The sequence below is a fragment of the Oculina patagonica genome, chromosome 7 (genome assembly GCF_052425735.1).
Source record: "Oculina patagonica isolate OP01 chromosome 7, crgOcupat, whole genome shotgun sequence".
In the NCBI taxonomy this organism is placed as follows: Eukaryota; Metazoa; Cnidaria; class Anthozoa; order Scleractinia; family Oculinidae; genus Oculina; species Oculina patagonica.
This window is the reverse complement of record NC_135764.1, coordinates 17912496-17938574: the sequence shown is the minus strand read 5'-3', so window position 1 is coordinate 17938574 and position 26079 is coordinate 17912496. Positions and strand designations below refer to the sequence as shown.

The 26079-nt window shown below is 39.3% G+C and overlaps 2 protein-coding genes across 2 annotated transcripts in view; one reads left to right on the top strand and one right to left on the bottom strand.

Annotated features, from left to right (window-relative positions):
• LOC144661461 (centrosomal protein of 70 kDa-like) overlaps nucleotides 1–14275 on the bottom strand; it is an 80807-nt gene extending 66532 nt beyond the window's left edge. The window contains exons 1-5 of the mRNA XM_078522237.1: nucleotides 14119–14275; nucleotides 10827–10881; nucleotides 6662–6693; nucleotides 5119–5224; nucleotides 3000–3123 (exon numbers count right to left, since the gene is read on the bottom strand). Coding sequence (XP_078378363.1) covers nucleotides 3000–3123; nucleotides 5119–5224; nucleotides 6662–6693; nucleotides 10827–10881; nucleotides 14119–14127 — 326 coding nt within the window. The 5' untranslated portion in view covers nucleotides 14128–14275. The remainder of the gene's footprint in view (nucleotides 1–2999; nucleotides 3124–5118; nucleotides 5225–6661; nucleotides 6694–10826; nucleotides 10882–14118) is intronic.
• A 101-nt stretch (nucleotides 14276–14376) lies between these two features.
• Nucleotides 14377–26079, top strand: part of LOC144661462 (bifunctional purine biosynthesis protein ATIC-like) — a 97621-nt gene continuing 85918 nt past the window's right edge. Inside the window, exons 1-4 of the mRNA XM_078522238.1 lie at nucleotides 14377–14418; nucleotides 17029–17155; nucleotides 17450–17526; nucleotides 18074–18140. Coding sequence (XP_078378364.1) covers nucleotides 14388–14418; nucleotides 17029–17155; nucleotides 17450–17526; nucleotides 18074–18140 — 302 coding nt within the window. The 5' untranslated portion in view covers nucleotides 14377–14387. The remainder of the gene's footprint in view (nucleotides 14419–17028; nucleotides 17156–17449; nucleotides 17527–18073; nucleotides 18141–26079) is intronic.

Below are 26079 nucleotides of genomic sequence, written 5' to 3'. Positions count from 1 at the left end.
GCTGACCATTCACCATACCGTTTATTACCCAATCATTAATCAACACACCCAATCAATCAGATCGATTGAGCATACATTATTCAGTTCTCTTCTGACCAGAGCTAATCATTTCGAGACAATTCACACAATTGCTCAGAAGTCACCAATGAACATGAGAGGAGCGGTGGCCTAAAGGTTAGCACGCTCGACTCCAAGTCAAATGGCCCATGCTGCTTTGTGTTCTTGGGCAAGACACTTCACTCTCACACTGCTTCTCTTCACCCACGTGTATAAATGGATACCAGCGAATTTACTGCTGGGGGTAACCCTGCGATGGACTAACATCCCATCCAGGGGGAGTAGCAATACTCCTAGTCGCTTCATGCTACGGAAACTGGGAAAAGCTCCGGCTGTATGGGCCACTTGGCTCGGACACAGACTTCACCCTTTTACCAGTTATCTATCTTTCGTAGTGTTTGTTTTGTTCTCGATCTTGTTGTTTTCATGTTCACTCATGGCATATAAAATCTATATCATAAAGCAAAGAAAGTCAAGCCTAAGTCATGTTTTATACTGTCATAAAACACTCTGGGCATTTGAAAACACTCTAGAAATGTATAAAACATTTGCCTGTGGCTCATGTTTTCTACATTTCCCTCGTGTACTCAAATACCCGTCATGTTTTATGACAGTATAAAACATGGCTTAGGCTTCTTGATTTGTTAAATAAATTATTATAAATTATATTTTTTATTTTTACTGGTACAGTGGAACCCCGTTAATACGGACACCAAGGGGACAGGCCAAAATGTCCGTATTACCGGAGTGTCCGTATTAAGCGGGGTCCCAGAAAAAAGTCACGGATACATGTTTTAGCGACACAAAAACGAAGGCACACGTCTTTATGGCACCAAAACATTGTTTAATTGTACTGTAACTGAATCAAATGCAAATTTTGAACTCTCTAATTAAAATTACAATAGGTTTTACGAAAACCCTACGATCTGAGTCATACACTCGAGGTAAACTTGAATACAAACTCAACAGTAACTATAAGCAAGAAATAAAATGCATTTTAACGGCAACATAACGTTTTCTATAAAGTTTCCTTTATAACTGGAACTCTGACCGTAACAAACTTATTTAAAAAAGTCAGTAACTTTGCTTTGTACGGAAGCTTTCAGCTTTTTTGACTTGCCAATGACAATTGGTTTCTCGCAATGGCCCGCTGCATTAACAAAAAAAGCGCACGTGACTCTTTCTTTGGACTTTTTCCCTCCAGTGCACTGCTTTGATACCTCGGCCAGAGATCTGTTTGGAAGTGCTCGAAAAAATTGCCCTGTCTCGTCCATATTTAAGACGTTCTCTGGTGAGTAGCCGCTCAAAATACTCGGTAAACGCTCTTTCCAAGATGCTACAGTTTCTTCACTGACGCCCCCTGCCTCGAGCTCACCACTAATAACTTTGCTTGTAATGTTGTACCTTTTCTTGAATCTGTCCAGCCATCCATTAGACGCTTTGAATGTCGAGTCTCCAAGCTCTTCACTCGCTCATTTGGCTTTTTCTTGCAGCATTGGTCCGGTAACTGGAATGTTCTTGGTTCTTGCCTTTTGGTACCACTCGTACGTTGCCATGTCTACATTTTTCATCGGCGATACTCTGGCTCGTTTAGAATGTGCATTCTTGTTTGCGCTGTAATCCTCTAGTATTTCATTCCCCTTCGCTAAAATAGACTGAATTTGCGATTTACTTCTCAGCAATTGCTCGCACACTAGCATTTGGGTTTTCCTTTTTGTAATCAATGACCTGAACCTTTTCAGAAGCAGTAAAATCTTTCCTTTTACGCTTAGCTGAAGGACGTGAAGCCATGATGCAATGACTGTGGCGGCACGCTACATGGTTCACGGTAACTTGTGAACACTGACAAGCTGTCACTTACAACATGCCGCAACTTAAACGAAATACAAAGGCACTTTCAGTTCTAATAAACTGGCTAATTACACCTCACACTTTGGAATTCGATCTACCAGTCAGTTTTTCGTGAGAACTGGAAAGTATGGACGATCACCGAACGCTGAAAATTTCTTCCTGGATAAGGGGATTTCGTGTTTACAAGGACTGGTGGACTAGCTCCTACACGTGGTGAAATTTTACCTTTGCAACCAGAGCCAGAAAACGCCCAGGATAAAAACGCAGTCGCAGTGCTAAAAGAGAGTCGAGTTATTGGCCACATTCCATATCACCTCGCAAACACCAAAAACCGCACTGGAATAGTCACTCATTTTATTTCAAAGCCTACCAACCGAGGATTGGTTGAAGTATGTGGAAAGGCAGTAAATCGAGGTGGAGGTCTTGGTATGGAAATACCGTGTGTCTATATATTTGATGGTCCAAGCAAACACGTGGGTTTACTCGAACAATTAATAGACGTCGATAACAATCCAGCAGTTCGAACAGAGGCTGTTTCTGATAGTGGCAAGCAAAGGACCTCAAAGAAGAAGAAGCCTACAAGCGATGGCTACAGCAAAAGGCAAAAAAAGTGAAAGTTTTGAATAGGAACAGCAGCCAGAAAACCATTTTTATGGACTTTAAGTACAAGGGTCAAACGCCGGAAGTCACGCTATTGAGAAACTCTTTGTATAAATAAAATTGTTTTAACTCGTCAAATTCTGTCATTATTTGACCAGGGTTCAATTAGTAAATAATCGTGACAATGAAAATTAACAGTAAACAGATACGCAGTGTCCGTAAAGCGGGGTTAACAATGTATAAGAAATTGTCACTCGGGAACCGGAAAAGTGTCCGTTGTCCGTATCAACGGGTGTCCGTATTAAGCGGGTTAAATTAAGAGAAAATGTATGAGGTTTTCGTCGGGACCAGCGAAATTGTCCGTAATACCGGGGTGTCCGTATTAAGCGGGTGTCCGTAAAGCGGGGTTCCACTGTATCATTATCATCACCATTTGAAATTATTTAAGTTACAATTCTAGATCACCATTTTCAGGGACCTGCAGTACTTACTGAATTCTATGAGAAGAGCTGATAAGTTCCTGAACCATTGATTGTCTCCGGTCACAATCAGCCATCAGTTTGTTTAATGTGTTCTGCAAATTCTTGGAAGTAAACTCCTCTAATACAACAGCTCCTTTCAAAATAAAGAAAGTGAAGAGATGCCATAATTTATGACGTACATGTAATTTGATTCATTGTTCCTCAAATTTATTCCATTTGCCAAGAACCAAATTTTGTGAACCCCTTCCTCCTGTGCGAGGTGCCGGTGTTATGTGTCATAATGGTTTTACAACATCATATTTCAAATTTTTATTTTTTTTGTTGGTTGACTAATAACAAGTACAATGCCAAGTATTGTTCCACAAGCCACATGTGAACTAATCACTTGCAAGTAGTTGATATATAAACTGTATATGTTGTGGTTCACTTTTATCCTTGACAGCTCAAATTTTATTTAACTCGTAATCATACATTGCCATACTCAAAAACAAAACAAGATATAAAATTTAAACCACAAGCTACAGTGGGATTTGAAAAGCGACCTTGTTAGATATTCAGGCACGTGGGTTCTGGGTGCACCATGTTCAGCCTTCTTTGATGTTAGGGTCTGTCGTGTGAACTGAAATGCTAATTTGTACAAAGACCTGGAACGGCAACAAATCTATTGTATGCATGAGAACGAGGAAAAGCGTCTGTACTCAAAGAGAGTTCATTTACACCTTTGATCCTCACCACAACTGGCAGAATGGGAAAGGAATGCTTGAGGACCAAAATAGATTAGAGGAGATGATTGCCATCAAAAAAGGAAAGCATTATACAAAAACCATATCATGGATCAGAAGCCAAATTTCATTTGCATTATAAAGATCTGCACTCATTGGTCTAAGAGGCTTCAGGGCAACAAGAAGACCTCAACGAAATAATTATTAAGAACACTGACATTGACGTTGAAACTGCAGAAGGTTTTTTTAGTTATCCATTTTTCAAAACCAACCTCAATTACTGCTTTTGTGTAAACTTAGAGCATAGGCTATCTGGAGGAAAGAAGTTTGTACTCTATATTCCAGTCTTTTTTAACATGTTAAAGTGATTTAAAGACGCTTTTCTCGCCAATACAAAGACATTAATTTTAATTGACTTTTTTATATAAGGATGCCAGCTGCTTTTTGATTATTTTTTATGATGATATAATAATAATAATAATAATAATAATAATAATAATAATAATAATAATAATAATAGTTTCTCTACACAGTAGCTATACATCTGTGAAGCCCTATAATCTAAAAGAAAAATGTGAAAAACTATTTACAAGTGAAAAATTAAAAATTACAAAAAATAATACTTATATGCTAGTCTGAGCTGTGCCCTGTCTTTAAAGCATTCTATTTGGTAACTAAGTGATTAAAAAGTTGCAGGCAGGGTGTTAAAAGGTTTTGCTGCTTAGTCCTGAAAGGTGTGTTTCTCCATAGGGATATAGCTACATGTGTATCTGTAGTGTATCACTTGATCATAACTTCCTTTTAGGGTTTTGTATTGGCAGAGGCAAATAGTCGGGCCAGATATTTGTATGTATTGCAGGGTGAGCAAATTTGAGGAGATGCAGTTCCATCCTAGTGTTGGGAGGCAACCTAGGATTAGGATGTCTTGCTCAGTGGAGTATCAGTTTCTCACAAAGATTCCATTTGCATTTTGGACCCGTAGAGGATATAGCAAACAATGTTGTTATAGTCCAGCTTAGAAATTAATAATAAGACTTTCTGCAAATTGCTTTATTTTTACTTGTTGTGGTGCCATTTACGTATTTTTCGTAAAATTGAAAGAACTTTGACATGATGAAACAAGTCCCTTTACGTGGTCAGACCATTTGAGGCTAAAACTGATGTCACACTCACTGCTTCACAATTCATTATTGTGCAATACCCCTTTTTTGCATGAAATTTAACATGGAATTCCTTGTCAGGTAATTGTGTGTTTTACTAAGGAATGGAATAGAAAGGACAAGCCTGAAACGTACAAAAACAATCTGAGTGGCATTTTCTTTTGTTTTAGATTCAAGGGTAAAATTGAACCACAACATATACAGAATAAGTAAATTATAGCTCATTATTTTACTCACATCACTAACCTACAGAAATCTGTTGCAGTTTGCTAGAAGGTAACACCATGACAGGTTGATAACCATGATGTCTCAGTTTGCGATTGACCTCTCCCCATTCTGCTATCACTCCTGCCTACAGGATGTTATATGCAGTGAAACAGTGTGGAACAGTAATACTTTCTTATGTACATTTACTCATTGTTAAATTACATCGAAGAAGTCAACGGAGCCGTTGGGAAAAAAAAGAAGTGCCTGTTAAGTTACTGATTTCATAAAAAAAGAAAGAAAGAAAATAAAAAAGCCCACTAACTAGTGGTGTTTTCAGTTGGTCACCCATCCAAGTACTAGCCTCGCCCAACAGGGCTTAACTTCGGTGATCGGACAAGAACCATTGCTTTCCATATGGTATCAGAAAGAGCACGTAATTTAGCTAATAAAAGTTAAGACCAGTTTTAGCAGGAAAGTACAAAAGATCCATTTTAACAAGGTATTACTTTTATAACCCTCTCTTATAACCCTCTGTCTCGTCTGACACTGATACCACAAGGAACGCATTGGTTTGCGTCCGATCGCCGAAGTTAAGCCCTGTTGCGTGGGGTAAGTACTTGGATGGGTGACCAGCTGATTTAATATATCTTGTTGTGGGATTTTCATTTTCTTTCTTTCTTTTTCTTACAAAATCGGTAACTTTTCAGGCCCTTCTTTTTATTTTCCAACGGCTCCGTTGACTTGTTCGGCTTTGTATGTTTTATTGTCTCGATCGAGGCAAGAATGTCGGAAGGGCAGTCACACTGTGCAGTCGCGTTTATAGCTTCTCTTTGAAATCCTCAAATCTTGGCTCTAGATCGACCTCAAAGGATTAATTATAAGAAGATGTGGGTGCCCTTTATTGTGTGGGATATATTTACTGTTTGTTTGTTTGTTTGTTTCTTTGCCCAGTTCTACGTAATCAGAAGTCCAGAGATCATATAAGCCGTAAACGACATTGCGGCCTCAGTTGTGTGTGAAATAAAGAAAAAATAGGTTCAAGATACCGCTGTCTGCAGGTCTGCAAAGGAATAATTTATTATTTTAATTAAGTTCATAGCAAATAAATTAATAAAGCAATTAAAAAAAAGAAAAAAAAAGAGAAAAAACTCTTGTTACGCCGATTCTCGTTACGCCAATTACTAACAACCATTTATTTGTTTATTTTTTTTTAATTGTTTTTATTTTTATTTTTCGTGATCCGGTCCGTGATCCGATCCGCGATCCAATCCGCGATCCAATCCGGGATCCAATCCGCCATCCGATCCGTGATCCGAGATCCAATCCGCGATCGATCCGATCCAGGTTTTGTCAACGCCCATTAAATTATTACTGGATCTTGCTAAAAAAAATTTTGCTGAATTCCATCGAACTTGTCTGAGGAGTGAGTGAGTGAGTCAGTCAGTCAGTCAGCTAGTTATTTATTTGCAGATCGAGTTCTATGTCCATTCTTCTTTTGTGCTCTTGGCAGGAGCTTCCATCACATGGTTATAACAGGTGGGAACAAAGCATGGTCAAATAAACTAAAGACTTGACATCTTACTGTTTTGGAAGTCTCTTTGCTCTCTTCATCATCTAAATTGGACGAAATATTGCATTGTAAGTGAGTCAATCTACCAAAACCATTACACCTACTGTAAGGTTACAGAACATATTATTCATGTCTGTTTGCAGATCTAGTAGTAGCAGTATAAGTAATAGTAGCAGTAGCTGAGTAGCAGAAGCAGAAGAAGTAGCTGAGTAGCAGTAGCATAGAAGCATTAACAGTAGCAGCAGCTGAGTAGCAGTATGTAGCTGATAAGCAGTAGTAGTAGCAGTAATAGCAGTAGCTAAGAAGCATTAACAGTAGCAGTAGCGTTAGCAGAAGCTGAGTAGCAGGAGCTGGATAGTAGTAGCAGTAGCAGAGGCAGAAGCAGAAGCAGTAGCTGAGTAGCATTAACAGTAGCAGTAGCTGAGTAGCATTTACTGTAGCAGTAGCTGAGTAGCAGTAGCTGTGTAACAATAGCAGTGTAGCAGTAGCTGAGAAGCATTAACAGTAGCAGAAGCTGAGTAGCAGTAGCTGAGTAGCATTAACAGTAGCAGTAGCTGAGTAGCAGTAGCTGTGTAACAGTAGCAGTGTAGCAGTAGCTGAGAAGCATTAACAGTAGTTGAGTAGCAGTGGCAGTAGCTGAGTAGCATTAACAGTAGCAGTAGCTGAGTAGCATTTACTGTAGCAGTAGCTGAGTAGCAGTAGCTGAGAAGCATTAACAGTAGCTGAGTAGCATTAACAGCAGCAGAAGCTGAGTAGCAGTGGCAGTAGCTGAGTAGCATTAACCGTAGCAGTAGCTGAGTAGCATTAACCGTAGCAGTAGCTGAGTAGCATTAACCGTAGCAGTAGCTGAGTAGCATTAACCGTAGCAGTAGCTGAGTAGTAGTAGCTGTGTAACAGTAGCAGTGTAGCAGTAGCTGAGAAGCATTAACAGTAGCTGAGTAGCAGTGGCAGTAGCTGAGTAGCATTAACAGTAGCAGTAGCTGAGTAGCATTAACAGTTACTGTAGCAGTAGCTGAGTAGCATTTACTGTAGCAGTAGCTGAGAAGCAGTAGCTGAGAAGCATTAACAGCAGCAGAAGCTGAGTAGCAGTAGCAGTAGCTGAGTAGCATTAACCGTAGCAGTAGCTGAGTAGCATTAACAGTAGCAGTAGCAGTAGCAGTAGCAGTAGCAGTAGCTGAGTAGCAGTAGCTGTGTAACAGTAGCAGTGTAGCAGTAGCTGAGAAGCATTAACAGCAGCAGAAGCTGAGTAGCAGTGGCAGTAGCTGAGTAGCATTAACCGTAGCAGTAGCTGAGTAGCATTAACCGTAGCAGTAGCTGAGTAGCATTAAACGTAGCAGTAGCTGAGTAGCATTAACAGTAGCAGTAGCTGAGTAGCATTAACAGTAGCAGTAGCTGAGTAGTAGTAGCTGTGTAACAGTAGCAGTGTAGCAGTAGCTGAGAAGCATTAACAGTAGCTGAGTAGCAGTGGCAGTAGCTGAGTAGCATTAACAGTAGCAGTAGCTGAGTAGCAGTAGCAGTAGCTGAGTAGCATTAACAGTAGCTGAGTAGCAGTGGCAGTAGCTGAGTAGCATTAACAGTAGCAGTAGCTGAGTAGCAGTAGCAGTAGCTGAGTAGTAGTAGCAGTAGCTGTAGTAGTAGAGTAGTGAGTAGCAGTAGCTGTGTAACAGTAGCAGTGTAGCAGTAGCTGAGAAGCATTAACAATAGCTGAGTAGCAGTGGCAGTAGCTAAGTAGCATTAACAGCAGCAGAAGCTGAGTAGCAGTGGCAGTAGCTGAGTAGCATTAACCGTAGCAGTAGCTGAGTAGCATTAACCGTAGCAGTAGCTGAGTAGCATTAACCGTAGCAGTAGCTGAGTAGCATTAACAGTAGCAGTAGCTGAGTAGTAGTAGCTGTGTAACAGTAGCAGTGTAGCAGTAGCTGAGAAGCATTAACAGTAGCTGAGTAGCAGTGGCAGTAGCTGAGTAGCATTAACAGTAGCAGTAGCTGAGTAGCAGTAGCTATGAGTAGCATTAACAGTAGCTGAGTAGCAGTGGCAGTAGCTGAGTAGCATTAACAGTAGCAGTAGCTGAGTAGCAGTAGCAGTAGCTGAGTAGTAGTAGCAGTAGCTGAGTAGCAGTAGCTGTGTAACAGTAGCAGTGTAGCAGTAGCTGAGAAGCATTAACAATAGCTGAGTAGCAGTGGCAGTAGCTGAGTAGCATTAACAGTAGCAGTAGCTGAGTAGCAGTAGCAGTAGCTGAGTAGTAGTAGCAGTAGCTGAGTAGCAGTAGCTGTGTAACAATAGCAGTGTAGCAGTAGCTGAGTAGCATTAACAGTAGCAGTAGCTGAGTAGCAGTAGCAGTAGCTGAGTAGCAGTAGCTGTGTAACAGTAGCAGTGTAGCAGTAGCTGAGAAGCATTAACAGTAGCAGTAGCTGAGTAGCAGTGGCAGTAGCTGAGTAGCATTAACAGCAGCAGAAGCTGAGTAGCAGTGGCAGTAGCTGAGTAGCATTAACCGTAGCAGTAGCTGAGTAGCATTAACAGTAGCAGTAGCTGAGTAGCATTAACCGTAGCAGTAGCTGAGTAGCATTAACCGTAGCAGTAGCTGAGTAGCATTAACACTTACAGTAGCAGTAGCTGAGTAGTAGTAGCAGTAGCATTAGCATTAGCTAAGTAGCAGTAGCTAGGTAGTAGTTACTGTAGCAGAAGCAGTAGCTGAGTGTGAGTAGCAGTAGCTGAGTGTCAGTAGCAGTAGCTGAGTGTCAGTAGCAGTAGCTGAGTGCAAGTAGCAGTAGCTGAGTGTCAGTAGCAGTAGCTGAGTAGCACTGTAGCAGTAGCTGAGTAGCAGTAACTGAGCGTCAGTAGCAGTAGCTGAGTGTCAGTAGCAGTAGCTGAGTAGCACTGTAGCAGTAGCTGAGTAGCAGTAACTGAGTGTCAGTAGCAGTAGCTGAGTAGCACTGTAGCAGTAACTGAGTAGCAGTAGCTGAGTGCAAGTAGCAGTAGCTGAGTGTCAGTAGCAGTAGCTGAGTAGCAGAGTAGCTGAGTAGAGTAACTGAGCGTCAGTAGCAGTAGCTGAGTGTCAGTAGCAGTAGCTGATTAGCACTGTAGCAGTAGCTGAGTAGCAGTAACTGAGCGTCAGTAGCAGTAGCTGAGTAGCACTGTAGCAGTAGCTGAGTAGCAGTAGCTGAGTGTCAGTAGCAGTAGCTGAGTAGCACTGTAGCAGTAGCTGAGTAGCAGTAACTGAGTGTCAGTAGCAGTAGCTGAGTAGCACTGTAGCAGTAGCTGAGTAGCAGTAACTGAGCGTCAGTAGCAGTAGCTGAGTGTCAGTAGCAGTAGCTGAGTGCAAGTAGCAGTAACTGAGTGTCAGTAGCAGTAGCTGAGTGTCGGTAGCAGTAGCTGAGTGTCAGATTTTGCCAGCTACTTCAGTTGTCAGCTCTGCTCAAAACAGTAGCTGAGTAGCAGTAGCTGAGTAGCATTAGCAGTAGCTGTGTAGCATTAACAGTAGCAGAAGCTGAGTAGCAGTGCTAGTAGCTGTGTAGCATTAACAGTAGCAGAAGCTGAGTAGTAGCTGTGTAGCATTAACAGTAGCAGAAGCTGAGTAGCAGTGCTAGTAGCTGTGTAGCATTAACAGTAGCAGAAGCTGAGTAGTAGCTGTGTAGCATTAACAGTAGCAGTAGCTGAGTAGCAAACTCGGATTACTCTAACTCTCCGCCAACTCAAACTAAGTCCCATTTCCCTTGGATTTTACTCTACTTTTCAGTCATTTTTTTACTCAGTTAACTTGAACTAAATCCGATTTTAACACTAAAATTAACACAACAGCAACTTGACATTACTGGTAATTTGTGCAACAAACAGATCACATATTTCACACTCATTTCTCGATCTTATGAGTCATAAAAACGTTCACAGTACTTTATTATCATTTATAAGTATGCATAATCATGTTACAGTCTCTGACAAGACAAATTAAATTTGGATTGTACCATACACTCAGGTGCTGAAATCAGTGAACTACCAATAATAATTATTAACATGGCAAATTGAATATTCAAACAACCCTGATAACTCAAACCCCACCAACTCGAACTGTTAAAATTCGTTTTCCTTCAGAGTTCGAGTTACAGGGGTTCCACTGTATAAAAACAAAGTCCTGTAGCTGGAAATTTCTACATTGTGCACAGCTGGTTTTGACACAACTCACCGTAAGGATCTCCATAGGATCCACTTAAGGTCAGCATGTCACTTTCTTCTCTCTCCTGAATAAAAATAATGCAAATGTTGTTAACAGTGGTCATGCACTTAGTTTCAGGATATCTAGATTCTGGACATGCCACTGAAACAGAGAAAACAAGTGTTTTAAATGAGCACAATATGGTTAAAAATCCCAAATGGCAGGAGGCAGTCCTGTTGGCTATTTAAAAAGCATGACTGAGGTGACTGAGAACAAAGTGGCAAGGTGGAGGGCAGATTACTACACCCTAAATACTTGGCGCCACTGCCTCCATAACATTATTTTGCATAACATTATTTTGCTTGAAAAAAAAGGGCTAAAAACGTGTGGCCAAAATTGTAATTTTGCCGAAAATGTCATGGAGAACATTAGAGGGTTATCATCCAAGGTACAATGTACATGTAGCAGAGTTGTCTTCAGCCACCGAACGTCATAAAAAGAGTGAAAATTGAGTACGTCAATGCATAGTTTCGTACGGTGTTCGTTCGGAGAAAAACCAGCGTATTTTCCTGCGTCTGAAATTGTATGTGGCACAAAACTACAAATTGTTAGAATTGCATGCATCGAGAGTGGGTATAATACGAATCAAAATTGTTTTATCGTTATTCCTAGAAACACTAGACTTTTTGATGAAGAAATCATTGTATATTTAACAATTATTCTTTTAAATCGAGGTGAATAGTGGTAGAATATTCACCGAGCCACGGAGCGGCAAGGTGAATATAATTTCTGCTCCTATTCACCGAGATTTCAAAGAATAATTGTTTTAGTATATGCACACAAAGTGATCTCAACAACAAGCGATCTCAAAGTTTTCAGAAGGAAACCATTTAAAGTCGATTTAATTGACCTCTCAATTCATGTGTGGAAAATGTACATACAAGCGGCACTAACCGACATGCGCGAAAAAGTTTACAGAATCTTCAAACATGGCAAATCTAGTTAATCTTCGATAAAATCCTCGTCACAATCTAGCAAAATGGTCCTTTAACACCACTCAAATCTGGATAAAAAACCTACTTGCAAAACATTTTGACCATTGAATCAAAGCTTTTGAAGTTCACTTGAATTGAAAATTGAAAGAGCAGTTGGCAAAGGATCCACCTGAAAGTTTGGATTATACTGAATGTGTGCAGAACTGTGGTGAAAACTGGATGTTTTCTTGCACAAAGACATTTTCCTGAATATTTGTGGAGGATCTTGGTTGAATAACAATTGATGTTACTGCCGATAAATCTGCGGTATTCATTTCTGCCGATGCCGGGCGAAGAGCGCGACTTGACGGTAAGCAATTGTTTATCGTTTTAGTACTCGAGTTGTGTGGACATTGTGCTGCAAATTGCGAAATATGTAGTCGTCTTTACTTTGAAAACCATCAGGCCAAATTTCTTAGCCTTTTTTTGTCTTTTCTGGTTCAGCATCTTCTTGTATTCTTAGTATTTGCGATTCAGAAACGCCGGCGAAATGCAGGTTTACGGAGTGAATAATGCTCATTAGCCCGAGATAGCGAACCAATCAGATTGCTTGAAACACCAAGATCACTGAGTGTGTATATACTAATGAATGTTACATGCGTGTAGTGGATTACTGTGTGAATTATGTCTGTATTTTTAACTACTTTGTGGAATTTTAAATCGAAGTGAAACTATTTCCAGAAGTTTGTGGAAGTTTAAATGTTGTTTAGTGCCAAACGATAACAAGTCAAGTGAAATAAATAATAATTTTTGTGTACATAATATTTCATTCATTCTATGTAATTGTAATTGGATGTAATTGGACAGAATGCACCATTTGCAAATTGTTTCTTTTAGGCTGGTTTTTCCTAGTAGTGGAGTCATAGTTTGTATGGTGGAGTTGAATTCCTATACAGAAGCGCAGAGCATTATGATCTTGTGTGAAACTAGATTGTCGCAGTTGCAAGCAGGAAGGAAGTACTCTGAGGGTCCGAGAACTGGCAGTGTGATTGGTTTGTACTTCTGCTTGCAACGTGGTATTGGAAGAAAAAGGAAGTGTTCTGATACTTCAGACTCCAATTTTGTTGAGCTTATGCATGCCACTTTGACTTTGATATTGGATTTCACAATTTAAGGTAGTAAGCACTCTTCCACTCTTGCCAATACCCCTTAGTAGTGAAAAACTGCCTTTAGACAGTTGTTATACTCAAATGGGTTTCTTTTCTCGTGCAGCCTAATCTAAAGGAAACTTAATTAACTGCTTTTTCACATTCCATGCACCATCACGGTTAATTTTGTGGATAGTTTTAATAACCTGTAACAGGACTTAATTTGTATCATCCAATACTGGTGATCAAGCAATTTGGACTCCCTCAATGCAGTCATCCCATTTTTTTACTCACTCTCATGAACAGACTGAATTGAACTCCAGAAAGTCCTATTACTATTATCAACTTACTATTACCGTACTTACTTGAATAAGCGCTGCCCCGGAATAAGCGCCACATTTGGGACAAAAAAGTTAATAAGCGCCACAGTCCCCGAATGGGCGCTTATTTGAGGAATTCTGTTTAACTAGTAACAGCACTACAAAGCAACTCTAAAACAAACTTGGAATTTCTTTAACAATGTTATTGTTTTACCGCTCGCCCATTAGTTAATTCTTTTATCCAACATTCTTTGCAATTATATTCAGCTCTGTAACTGTTATGAAGGCCGTGAACTTTCCCAAGACAGCTAGCGCTACTTCTTTCTTCAGCAAGAGACAAAGACTGACAATCAAAGGACGCTATTTTCAATTACTGTAAAGAATTAGATTCTTTATGGTATCCAAATTTTACATAAGCGCCGCACTTGAGACGCGTCGAGTAAATACGGTAATAGTACTTTTCAGTTCATAATAATTTAATAATCATGCAGTCACCGTCTCTGTACTACCGAAGCCTACCTTTTCGTTAGAAGATGCTGTACAATCATGGAATTTTGACCTCTTAATTAAACTTGTATCGAAATGTAGCACATAAGACTAGCTAAAACATGCACTCTTGTTTGAATCACTCCAAAATGTATGCAGAATACATTCAAAGAGTCGTATTATTCCCCTGCGTAAAGTGTTCTTTCACGAGTTTCTGGTGAAAATAGAAGCTTAAGCTTATGCATGTTGTCACATGAACAGTCACACTGGTTATTGAAATAAGCTGAATCATATTTTAAAAAGTCAAGAGCACAGTAAACAAGCGTACGTCAGTTATCCGGGATCGACAATTAAGGTATGAAAGAGTAGAGTCTTTATGATAACACAAACTTACTGTGGCCATTTTTTCCACCTGCACTCATCAGAAATGTAATATTTTCTAAATACAGTAAAACTATACATGTATGACCAACTGTATGACCGACACTATGACCGAAAGATGTTTGCAGCTGTTTTCAGCCATGTTGGCTAGCGGCCAGGCCAAGGCAGCAGCTCAACGATTCAGCATACCAAATTTGGAGACGATGAATTATTGGCGGGAATTTTGTGACCAATGAAAAATTGCCTATATCCAAGCGCACGCACACGTGGAGTAAATCAAACATGGCGGCTAATTCTGAGGCTGGAAATTTAGGTTAGTACGGTTGTTTAAGTTTTTAATTTCTACTAGTCCCGTTCAAAATTTTCTTTTTGGAACTACAGAATGCAGGGCCACTTTTGAAGACGGATATATTTGGTGGCTCGTCAGTGTAAGAACGAAAAAAAGCGCTGTGGGGGTTAAGTCTTCTGTCGATCTGTGGCTCGATTGCTTGTATATGGCTTATATTTACGTTGGATTTCTCTCATCTTGTACTTTCGACTGATTAGTTGATAAGGCAAAGTATCAGTAGTCGAAGCAATTGTCGAAGTCATTGTTGTTTATAGTTGAAGCGTGTGACTCGCTCGGGCCTACGCTTGATGCTTCACTTCACATTTTATAATTCTTCAAGCATCTTTCGCATTGTTGTTCCACATCGGGAAGATGAAGTTATAGGAAAAGCTCGCCGAGTTTGTAGCCGTTACTGAAGCCGTAGGCAGCCATATCTTGTGTAGTTTGCATTTGCGGCACTTTCAGATTAACCATAAGTCGACCCCGGGTAGGCGGGTTACCCCACCTTGAAACGCTTACATTGCAAAACACGACCCCAGCTGGGAGGGTTACCCTACCCAGCAGACTGGGCAACCCACCTAGGCGGGTTACCCCACCTATTATGTTAACGCGATCGAGGGTTATCTCACCTACCCGGGGTCCCCCATCTCCATGTAAACAGACCCTGAGACTACGTTTATACTAGACGAATTTTTCCAGATTCTTGCCGAATTGATTTTGGCAGGCATAATATGCATCAAATCCTTTTTGCAACTATACGTACGCACCACTCCTAATAGTATCGAAAACCGGAAAATTTGGTTATAAGCCTTGGGTTTATACAACTTCGTAAGGGGACTTTTGGGTGGGCTTATTTCCAGGAGGACTTACGAGGGGAATTAAAAAATGTATCAAACCAGCCAGGGGAGTGTTGATCGAAAAACGTTTTTTATTTTAAAAACGTATAATAAGGCTGTGACTAAAAGTGGGACTGAGACGTGGGATGCGTGGCAACACTCCAAGTTAAGACCATTTCAGTCGCCATGGCGACTAAAATTTTGGAGCTGGCGACTAAATTTGAACCAAGGTCGCCAGCCTGGCGACTAAAATTGAGAGGAATGATTGAAAGCATCAGCTTAATTTGGTGACTAAAATTTTTCACTGGCGACCAAAACTTGAGTAGTTGGTGGCCAAATGGCCACTAAGGAAAAAAGTAAACTTGGAGGGTTGCATGGGCTGGGACTCAGGGCCCAGGGGGGGTACTCTGACTTGTAAATGACGGGGATGATCGAATGAAGGCAAAACTCAGGGCCCAAAAAAATCCCTAAGCACTTGAAATGCCAAAGCACTTTAGTTTGTTTTAAATACCCTAAAATTTCCCTTATTTGAATCAAGTCACCCAAAAAAATACTTGCCAAATCGTCTTACCCAAAAAAATCCCAGAATCGAAAATTTCAAACCCCAAAAAATCCTTCGACCATCCTCGTTATTTACAAGCCGGAGTATCCTTCTGGGACTCAGGGACGTGGGGACTCGGGGACATAGGACTCAGGGATGTGGTGACGCGCAAACAGACAAACTAAGTTTTCTGCATTGAATGTATGAAATACAATTTCCTGTCTGATTTTTTTAATAGCTTCGTTGGGAAACATAAAAACAATGCATTGAACATTGAAATATATAACAACATAATGTAAATAGATAGAGACAAAAACATTTTTCAAAGGGAGAAGCCAGAACGGATGGTCCAACGTTGTTCGTTTACCTCAACTTACCCCTTTTACCGTGAGATATCTATAAATTTACAGAATATTTCCAATGCAAATCTTAAACCTCGTGGGCAGCAATGGAGGACTTTCCTGGTAAATACATACCGGTAGTATTACATGCTTTTCGTTGCTTTAATTCTTTACTATCTGTACTTAATCCTCGCTTATTTCGACGCTCAAGCATGCTTCAGGACAACCATTGTCTATACATGTAGGTGCCTTGAATTTTCGAAGTCATTCGAAGCTTTCAGCCAGTGATCTCGCAGGCAAGGAGATCCGTTGTATTGTTTTGATAACGATCAGAGTAGTTAATAATTATTTGCTCAATTAGTGACACTCCCATGAAAAACACCTGTTAATGGGAACCATAATGAATGTTATTAAAAGTCCACTGTTTGTTTATAAAAGAAATTAAACTGCTATCTCAACACTTTTAATTAATGAAGTCATTTGTTAAGCACAGTACACAAATTCTAAACCAGCATGTATGCTTTTCATGGGACTTATTTCACTTATGAATAGCGAGGATTGAGAACAGATAATGAAGAATTAGAGCGACGAAAAGTCTCTATTGCTGCCCACAAAGTACGAGGTTTAAGATTTGTGTTGGAAATATTCTGTAAATAGATAGCTCACCGTAAAAGAGGTAAGGGAACAACCTTGGACCTTCCGTTTACGCTTTTCCCTTTGAGAAATGTTTTTAGCCCCATTTACACGGCAGAACAAGTTTGACATGGCTCAGATAAAATTGGTACCCGTACCAATTGTGGTATTTCATTCTATGCTAGTTAAAAAACATGATTTTTCTTTCTTTAATGAACATTGGATTTATCTTTCATTACTTTAGCAATTCTTAGTGTCTCCAACAAACAAGGACTTGAGGACTTTGCCAAAAAGCTTCATGGCTTAGGATTTAAATTGATTGCATCTGGAGGAACAGCAAACAAAATCCGTGCTGCAGAAATTCCTGTCAGGTACTTGTATTTTTTTTTATAACAAACAAGAATTTATTTAAAATTAATGTAAATTTATGTACTTTGTATACTGTAGCTATGTTATGTTAGTGGTGACCTGGTTGGAGATGTCTCGGTGATGTAACAAGCAAACAAATCAATATTGAACAAGTTAATATTAATATTCAATACAAGGTTACAATACTAATACTTTATAGCAAACATTAAAGTGAAAAAATAGGACAACATTGTCAAGGTAAAATAACAATTCAAGTGTCTATGCAGTATCTTGATTGATTGTGTCTTCTTTGCTAGGGATGTATCAGATGTGACAGGTGCCCCTGAGATGTTAGGAGGAAGGGTGAAGACCCTCCATCCTGCTGTTCATGGAGGTATGAGGTTAATATGTTATTTGACATTATGAAAGATCTACGGTCAGACAGACAGACAAGATGACTTCATTTACTTACATGTATAAATAATGATTTGCAGGTGGAAGTATCAAATGTATTACTTTGATGCAAACATGGCTGTATGAGACAAGTTGAACTTTGTGGTAGATTGCAATCCTAAATTAAAATGGTTCAACAACCCAAAGTCCATGTTGCATGGACAAAGAGCACTTTAATTAATTATAATTATTATTTTACTTATTCAGTTTTTTTTTAAATACAGTGGAACTTGATTTAACGAAACTCTATATAGCAAAGTCCTCGATATAATGAACAATATTCTTCACCCCAGTAATAGTAAAATATATGGAAAAGAACCTCAATATAATGAAACCTGACGTTGTAGCGAACATATTTTGCCAGTCCCTTGACCCTTAGTTATATTGAGGTTCCACTGTAATGGAAACTTAAAGTTGGGTTTCAAACTATCAGACAGGTTTGGCACAGATCAGTCAAAGAAGGTAAAATGATTTGTCTTTTATTGCAGGTATTCTTGCCAGAGTAAATGAAGGGGATAAATCTGATATGAAAAAGCTAGGCTATGAATATATCAGGTAAGTAACTAAGATGGAGTCCATCAGGAAATAGAGTTATTAGTTATATTAATTTCAGTTGGACAAAAAACCGAGTAGCATAATACTGTCTCAGATCCATGTATAAGCCGCACCTTTTCCCTCTTAATTCAAGTCCAAAAACGGGGGTGCGGCTTATCTACGGAAACATCTTTGGTTGGAGTTCTCAAAGGCCTAACAACCTGAAAACTTTGTTGTTGTTCACTGCCTTTTAAATCCTCTGCAAAGCTGTTTGCAGTGAAGCCTGCCAGTCACTTCAATTATCATGTCTTTCCGCCGCGTGCGAGAAAGCACCAAGATAAACGCAAGTACTCACAAGGTAAAATGGCGACCGCCATTAGAAAATTTTCAGCTAACATGGGCCTTTATTTTGTAAATCTTGAAATTATAAATAGAGTGTAAACATAAATAACCGTTTAAACAACTGTTATAGCTTTTAGAATTGTAGATATATCAAACCAACAACAAAACAATCACAATAACCGAATAGTCATGACGGTAAGGAAATTTTGGCTTTCTGGAAATAAATGCAGTCCAGAACTATAAAACGCGTTTAAGTTATACTTGTACTAAGTAAGTAGCGAAGTATTTTGTGAGTAATAAAAACGTTGTGTATGTGGCGACTATGATTTAGTAAGTACATATAGGAAAAAGACAATGTTCTGTCAAACTGTTGTAACTAAGGGCCTGTTTATATGGAGGAGAGTTGTCCCTGGTAGGAGGGTTACCCTCTCCCCCGAGCCATCTTTGCCGCGCGTTTATATGAAAAACGTTGTTGGAGTTGTCCCTGTTGACCGAGCCAAAACTTGGCCCTCTCGGTTAAAAAGACTGGCGAGAGTTGTTTGAAATATTCAATATGGCGGCCTTTCTAAAATCAGGAATGCTGAAACATCAGGACACCAGAACGCCGGAATTAAGTAAAACCTCAGACAGCAACTTCACATAGCCATCACCACCAAACTGAAACACTTACCAATAACCGCTTACAACCCATCACCAAAGTAACGCTGTTGTTAGATTATTCCGATATTCCAGCGTTCCAGCGGTCCAAGGTTCCTGATTTTTAGTGCAGGGGCCAATATGGCGGAGTTAAGGAGGCTGTCGAAAATTATATTATTATTATCTTTATTATCAAACCTCCTATTTGCATTTTCTTTCGCAAGCCAAATTCTTCTATACCATCTGTTTCAGCTGCAGGAACAACAAGAATTTTTAATGGCACAGCTTGCAGCAAGGGAAAATGTTTTTGTTTGTAGAGCTAGGCAAAAGCAGCGTAAAACAAGAAAAGCTCGTGCATATTGGAAAAAACCGGGTCGCACTGAACAGTGGTGGATCAACCTTTGGCAGGGTCATCTGCCTGAAGATGAGTGGAAATCAAATTTGCGTATGACCAGACAAGTATTCATGAAACTCGTTGAAGAACTTAGGCCTTATATTTCACCAGACCCAAGATCACCAAATCGAACTGCTCTTTCGGCTGAGAAAAAGGTTGCATTAACTCTTTATTTTTTAAAGGACATGGGCTCAATCGGGATGACAGCAAACACATTTGGCGTGGCTAAAAGTGCTGTGTCAGTTACAGTGTATCAGATCTGCCATGCTATAACTAAACATCTTGGTTCACATTACATCAGACTGCCTAGCACTGAGGACGAGATGAGAGAAGCTGTGATGAATTTTGAGTCAAAACATGGTTTTCCCCAGGCATTCGGGTGTGTTGACGGAACACACATTGCCATTCAACAGCCCTTGGAAAATTCACATGACTTTTTCTCGTACAAAATGAAGTACACACTTAATGTACAGGGTATCTGTGATTATCAAGGAAGATTTATTGATGTAGACTGTAAATGGCCAGGCAGTGTACATGATGCCAAAGTTTTTAGCAACTCAAATATTAATTGTTTGCTCCGAGAAGGCAAGCTTCCTTTTCTTTATAAATCACTGCTCCCTGGATATGAGAAGATTCCTGTTTTGCTGCTTGGAGACCCTGCATATACTTTATTGCCTTATTGTATGAAGGAATATGCCAGCTGCACAACAAATGAACAAGTTATGTTTAATAATTTATTGAGGTCAGCTAGAAATCCCATTGAATGTGCATATGGAAGGCTGAAGGCCAGATGGCAAATCCTAAATAAAAGGATTGATATGAAGCTAGAGAATGTTCCACAAATGATCTATGCTTGTTTTGTACTGCACAACTTCTGTGAAGAAAACAACATGCAAATAGATGATGATCACATCCAAAGACAAATTGAGCTTGACAGGCAGATGCAACCAAATGTTGCACCAGACAGGATTTTGTCCTACAATTCTGCAGAGGGGTTATGTGTGAGAGATGTTATTACCAAGTACATCAAAGAACACCTTCCAGATCATTTCTTTTAACTGTTTATTCAGACTGCAGACAAGAAAGAGTTATTTGATTACAATAAAGTAAAATATAATAGTTTCATGTTGTTATAAATAATTGTTTTCTGGATCTATACAGAACATATAATAGAAATGTTTATAATATAACTTTAAACTATAAATGGCTTTGTTAACTGATGTCAATGTACAGTCTGTGACAATTAAACATTAAGTTAGAAAAAATGCAATTTATAAATAAATTGAAAAACTTAAATTTGACCTCTGGAGTATACTTGTTTTAACCAGATGGTTTGTTGTATTGCCATTCATTTCCATTATTCATGATAACAATTTACATGTAATAACTATTTTCATTTGTATTTCAAAAATATAGCAATGAAAGACCAATTAATTAGATGCTCACTTATTATTTCTCTAAAATATATCTTTGATGAACCATGAATGGTCACAATCTGATAGCTTAGTACATTATACAACAGCTGACAGCAGCATCTGAGAAACTCCCAATCCTTACTGAATATGCTTTTCACTTATTAAGGCCTATAAATACTGACTACAAAAATGGATCAGCCATTGCTTTTCTGCTCTAAAAGAGCAAGTTACTTCATGTTAAATAGAACTATTTTTTTATTCATTTCATTTTTTTGTAAATGAAGGAATAAAGCCTGGCAAATTAAGAGTCTGGTTTATTTCTCATGGCTCTTTCCAAATGGCATGTATTTTGGATATTTTTAATCCCAAATGATCACCTAAAATAGCTATGTGAAAAGTCTTCATATGACATTACATGTACAAGGGGTAGACTTTCAACTGCAACATCACCCTCTGAGTTCAACTAATTATCTTTTACAGATACAGCTATTTTTACATTGGAAAGTATGAATTGTCTTCATCTACTTTATCCGTCACATTTAAGACTTGATTAGCAGAAGCTCTATGACGATGCCTTGATGACAAATGAGGCACTACGGATGCTGGTATAGGCTGGTAATAACCTGCAGGCTGGAACAACTGTGTACCTGACTGATGATAATAATTTGGCTGTGCAGGGGTTACAGTTGGCATCTGGGGGACATGGGTATTATTCTGGGGTGTTGCAATAGCATTAGCAAGGAGAGTCATACCCTGTAGAATTCCATCTGACAGCCCCTTCATGGTTTCTGACATGCATTCAATTGCTTTAGCAGTGTTTGCTGCTGATTCCTTAAAGCAATCCATCATTTCTCTCCTTACGCAAGCATCCTCTTTTGCTGCTTCCAAAAGTTTTTGGTCCCTTTGAGCAGATGTCAGCTTTTTCTCTAGGTGTTTCCGTTTATTGTCAATGAGCCTAGGTATGTCTGCAGCCTTTCTTTTATTTGTTTTCCCACTTTGCATTACTTTGGGAATTGCCACAATATCATCAGCAGCTTCACTTTCCTTCTCTTCCTGATCAGGATCAATAGCTCTTGGTGTGGAACATTTAGATGAGACACCTTCCATTGATAAGGGTGCATCACCGTCCTCATTGCCAACGAGACAGCCGAGCCAAGAGGCGAGGCTGTCGAGGCGGCAGAATCATAGAGCCGTGTGCGTATGAGTGTATAGGCAGAGAAAATCTTAAGTTCTGCGTAAGGGACTCTTTTTTGACCATATTTGGGTGTAAGTAAACCCCATATTTGGGTTGTATTGTTCTTCCCAACTGGTTCCCAGTCTCTCACTCCTTGCTAAAGAGCAAATGTCCAAAATGGCGTCCACGCGGCTCGCTGTTAAAATTTTCAATGTGGTCATTCATCCCTTTACCGATCAATACACCTTTAGGGAATTATAGATCGAAAGAGAATACCCTACAGAATATTCGACCGCCGAAAAAAACGAACATCAAGGTCTTCAAAGCGATGAAATAATCTTTCGACTTTGGAGTCCTTTGATTTACGATCGAAGAGAGTCATGAAAATCAAAAGTGGACTGTTGACTTCAAATAGAGTTTTCTTGACTTATGAGAATGCTGAAGTCGAGTAAATGCTACCTTTTAGTGTTGATTGTGTTTATAGTAATTGTTTGACCGATGATTTATTCCAAATCATGGCAAGCATTTTCGCTCCGCGTAGGAATAACATCAATACAAAGCGACGCTCACTAAAGCCTGGTTTTCACTAGCGACGCAAGCACAAGCGCAAGCACAAGTACAAGCATAACAGCTCTTATTTCATCGTGAAAACGGCATCGACGCAAGCATAAGCGCAAGCACAAGCACAAGGATCAAAATTTTTCCTTTTGTTGTGCTTGCGTTCGTGTGAAAACAAACATCACATAAGCACAAGAAAATTGTTTACGTCTAGCCGTGTCTATCCAATTAAAGTACTCGTTCCAGCATTTGAACAAAGTCGCAGAGGCCGCGGTTGATTTTGATAAACGTTTTTCGAGAATGTTCGGAGAAGTGTAGACAAAAAAACAAAAAGGCCCAAGCGCGGACTCAAGTAGCGAAAAAAACGGAGACGAATGCTTTCTTTAAAAATATTTATAATCCCAAATGTTTCGTTTTTCTCCTTTATTAGTCGCTTTCACTTTCTTCGTCACACGAGTAGAGGAGAGAGAGTTTCTGCCACAATATTTGCAGGGAGAACGGAGTCGAGAACGGATCCTTCTAACTTGTAAACATCATATTCTTATGCTAATGTGCTTGTGCTTATGTCGACGTACGTTTTCACTTGGCACGAACAACTTATGCTTGCGTTTGTGCTTGTGCTTGCGTCGCTAGTGAAAACCAGGCTTAAAATTACTGCATGTCATAGACACAAAAACTGATCAAACGTTTTTTGCTTCTAACGGCAAATGTAATGTTAACTTAAAATAAAAGTTTTGTCTCCAAATAATCCTTGACCGTTCAAGTTTTGTTTTCTGTTCAAATTTTTCAAGTTTTGTGTAACTGAACATGACACTTCGCGTGCGAGACTGAAATCTGACCCATGCATTACTGTTTCTGATTATTGAAACTTATTTTTAAAAAAGCATCTTAGCAGTTTTGATTTTGGGACTTGATTTACATGTATAAGAAGTTCTTGAAATGCAACTATCACTTTTGTGGACGGAAACATTTTAACCATCGCTTGTTGTATTTACAAAACAGTGATTAAACCTCGTGAATTGCCTACATTCTGTGAAAATTTTAACGTTGAAAAGAAAGATTTGTCAAGAGTTATCAATCTGTCAAACCCGTAGCCTGCGTAGCAGACATCTGTGTACGTTTTTTAGTGTGTTTAAAAGAGTGCGCGATCGCGAAAATACGCGCGCTGGAAACTACGGAGCCCGCTACGCAGGCTATCAAGCCTGTGTCATTTATGAACACCAGAGAAATAGCACTTTATTCGAATATTACCTAAAATACAATTTACCATATTTTGGTCATTTCAAATATAGTTCTATTAAAAACCATTCAATATCTGTTCTTATGAACAAACATGAGTATTTCGCTCGTTGGCACTTACCGATAGGTACAACTAGTTTATAACAATTATGTTGGGTTCCACTTCATCAGTGCCATCTGTTCCATAGTTTACCGAAGTCATGGCACTCTGGCTGTCAACTCCGTATGGCAAGGCCTCTGCAGATGGGGAACCACCCCATATTGTTGACAAAGCATCGTAGTGTGTAAAGACTATTTTGCCGCTGCCACTTCTTGTGCCTGACATAACTGCTTTTGAATAATCTTGCCTGATGTTCTTCACTTTTTCTTTAATCCGTTTGTAACCCATTTTTACCATCGCAGCTTCTGTTTCATATTTTTTCTTGTATTCACTGTATTCTTCACTTGTCATTTCCCTTATGGGTTTAATTGGACTTGTTGTCTCGACGGGTCCAAAATAATTTTCCGATGCATATTTTCCTGCCATTGCTCTTCTTATCTCTTCATACATTTGTATTTTGTCGCCATTGAAATCGACGCAGTTAAATTCGCATATACTTTTGTACTCTTTTAAGGAGTCGATAAGCGTTTCAACCATTGTGGCCGACCAAGACCATTTTTTGGACACGGCAGGCTTCGAATCCATATTATCCGCCATCTTGTTTCAGTCGATGGTATCCTCGTCCCCAGAGCCACGCGTTTATTCGACCACGTGTCCAAAAGAACGAGAGCTCTGGGAACGAGAATGGGCGTTTACGCATGCCCCGTATGGGTCAACTTGTCCCTGGTAGGCGAGGCAAAAACAACCAAACTGTTTATATGGAAAAAAGTTGGCTCGCTCCCCAGGGTCACCCTACCTTCAAAGCGAGTGACCCTCCACCCAGGGTCACCCTGTCCCCCGAGCCAACTTTGCAATTTCTCATATAAACAGTTTGCAGCTATTTACAAAGAAACATATGAAAAGCTCTCTCGCCTGGGGTGGCTCGGTATGGAGGGTAACCCTCCTACCAGGGACAACTCTCCTCCATATAAACAGGCCCTAAGTGTAGCGTATTTTGTAAGTGATGTAAATAAAATATTGTAGTGTATTGAAAGTAATGTAAATAATATACTGTAAGCATTTTCCCATAAATCTACGTAGTACTGTTCTATAAGTTTTGTTGTGTATTATTAATAAAGTAAAAAAACCAAAAAAAAACAATGGCGACCGCTTCACTTTTTTATTGAACTTCTCAGCAAATACATCTGTTGGGTTATCAAACTCTTATTCTGCATGAAGTTTTTATCCTGTTGCGGGTAGCAGGTTTTTAATGCCTAGACTCCTCTCTACATTTCAAAGCTTGGCTACTAAGCATTCATCGTTCGCGTACGATTTGTACGAATAACAAGTGTTTCAGGAGTGTTTAGAAGTGATAATCTCGAAAAAATGATATCAAGAGAGCATCCAAGTTTTAAGATATTGTGAACTCAAACTAAAAGGGAGGTATGACAAGTGAAATGTTGCTTTCGTAAGACTTAATTTATATTAAACATTGCAACAACTGCTGTGTCAGTGTTTCGAAACCGTGCTTGTTTGCCCTGGTTTGTTTACCAATACAACTTCACTTGAACTTCAAACTTTATGGTCTGTGTATTTTTTTTTCCAAAATTTGAGCTTCCAAATCAGGGGTGCGGCTTATACACGGAACTTTACGGTAGTTTAAAATCCTACTGCATTGTTTTCAACCAGTTTAAAAGCTACAAATGTTAGTATTAATTAATTATAACACCAACAACAATTTCTTATCAGAGCCTTAGAAATGAATATCAAAGTTCACAAGAACCATGTAAACAATTGGTAAAATCTCAGGTGTATAGCCATTTTTCTTGAATTGTCTTTTAAGCAATTCAGTGGAATTCATGGAACTTAAAATTTTTTTCAATGGTTGGTGTTGTCAGAAACAATTTCTTTTGAAGGAATATTTGAAACAGTCTAACACAGAAGTTCTTAATAAGATGTAAATAATTTTGTCCAATTGGTACTCAAAGTCTTGCAGATTCCGTCTTAAACACTTCTGGCCTACAAACTTTGATTCACATCCTGGGGAGCGGGAACACAGGATTTCAAGTGGCACGTATGATCGAATGGGGGCAAAAATCAAGATCCAAATTGAAAAAAAACCC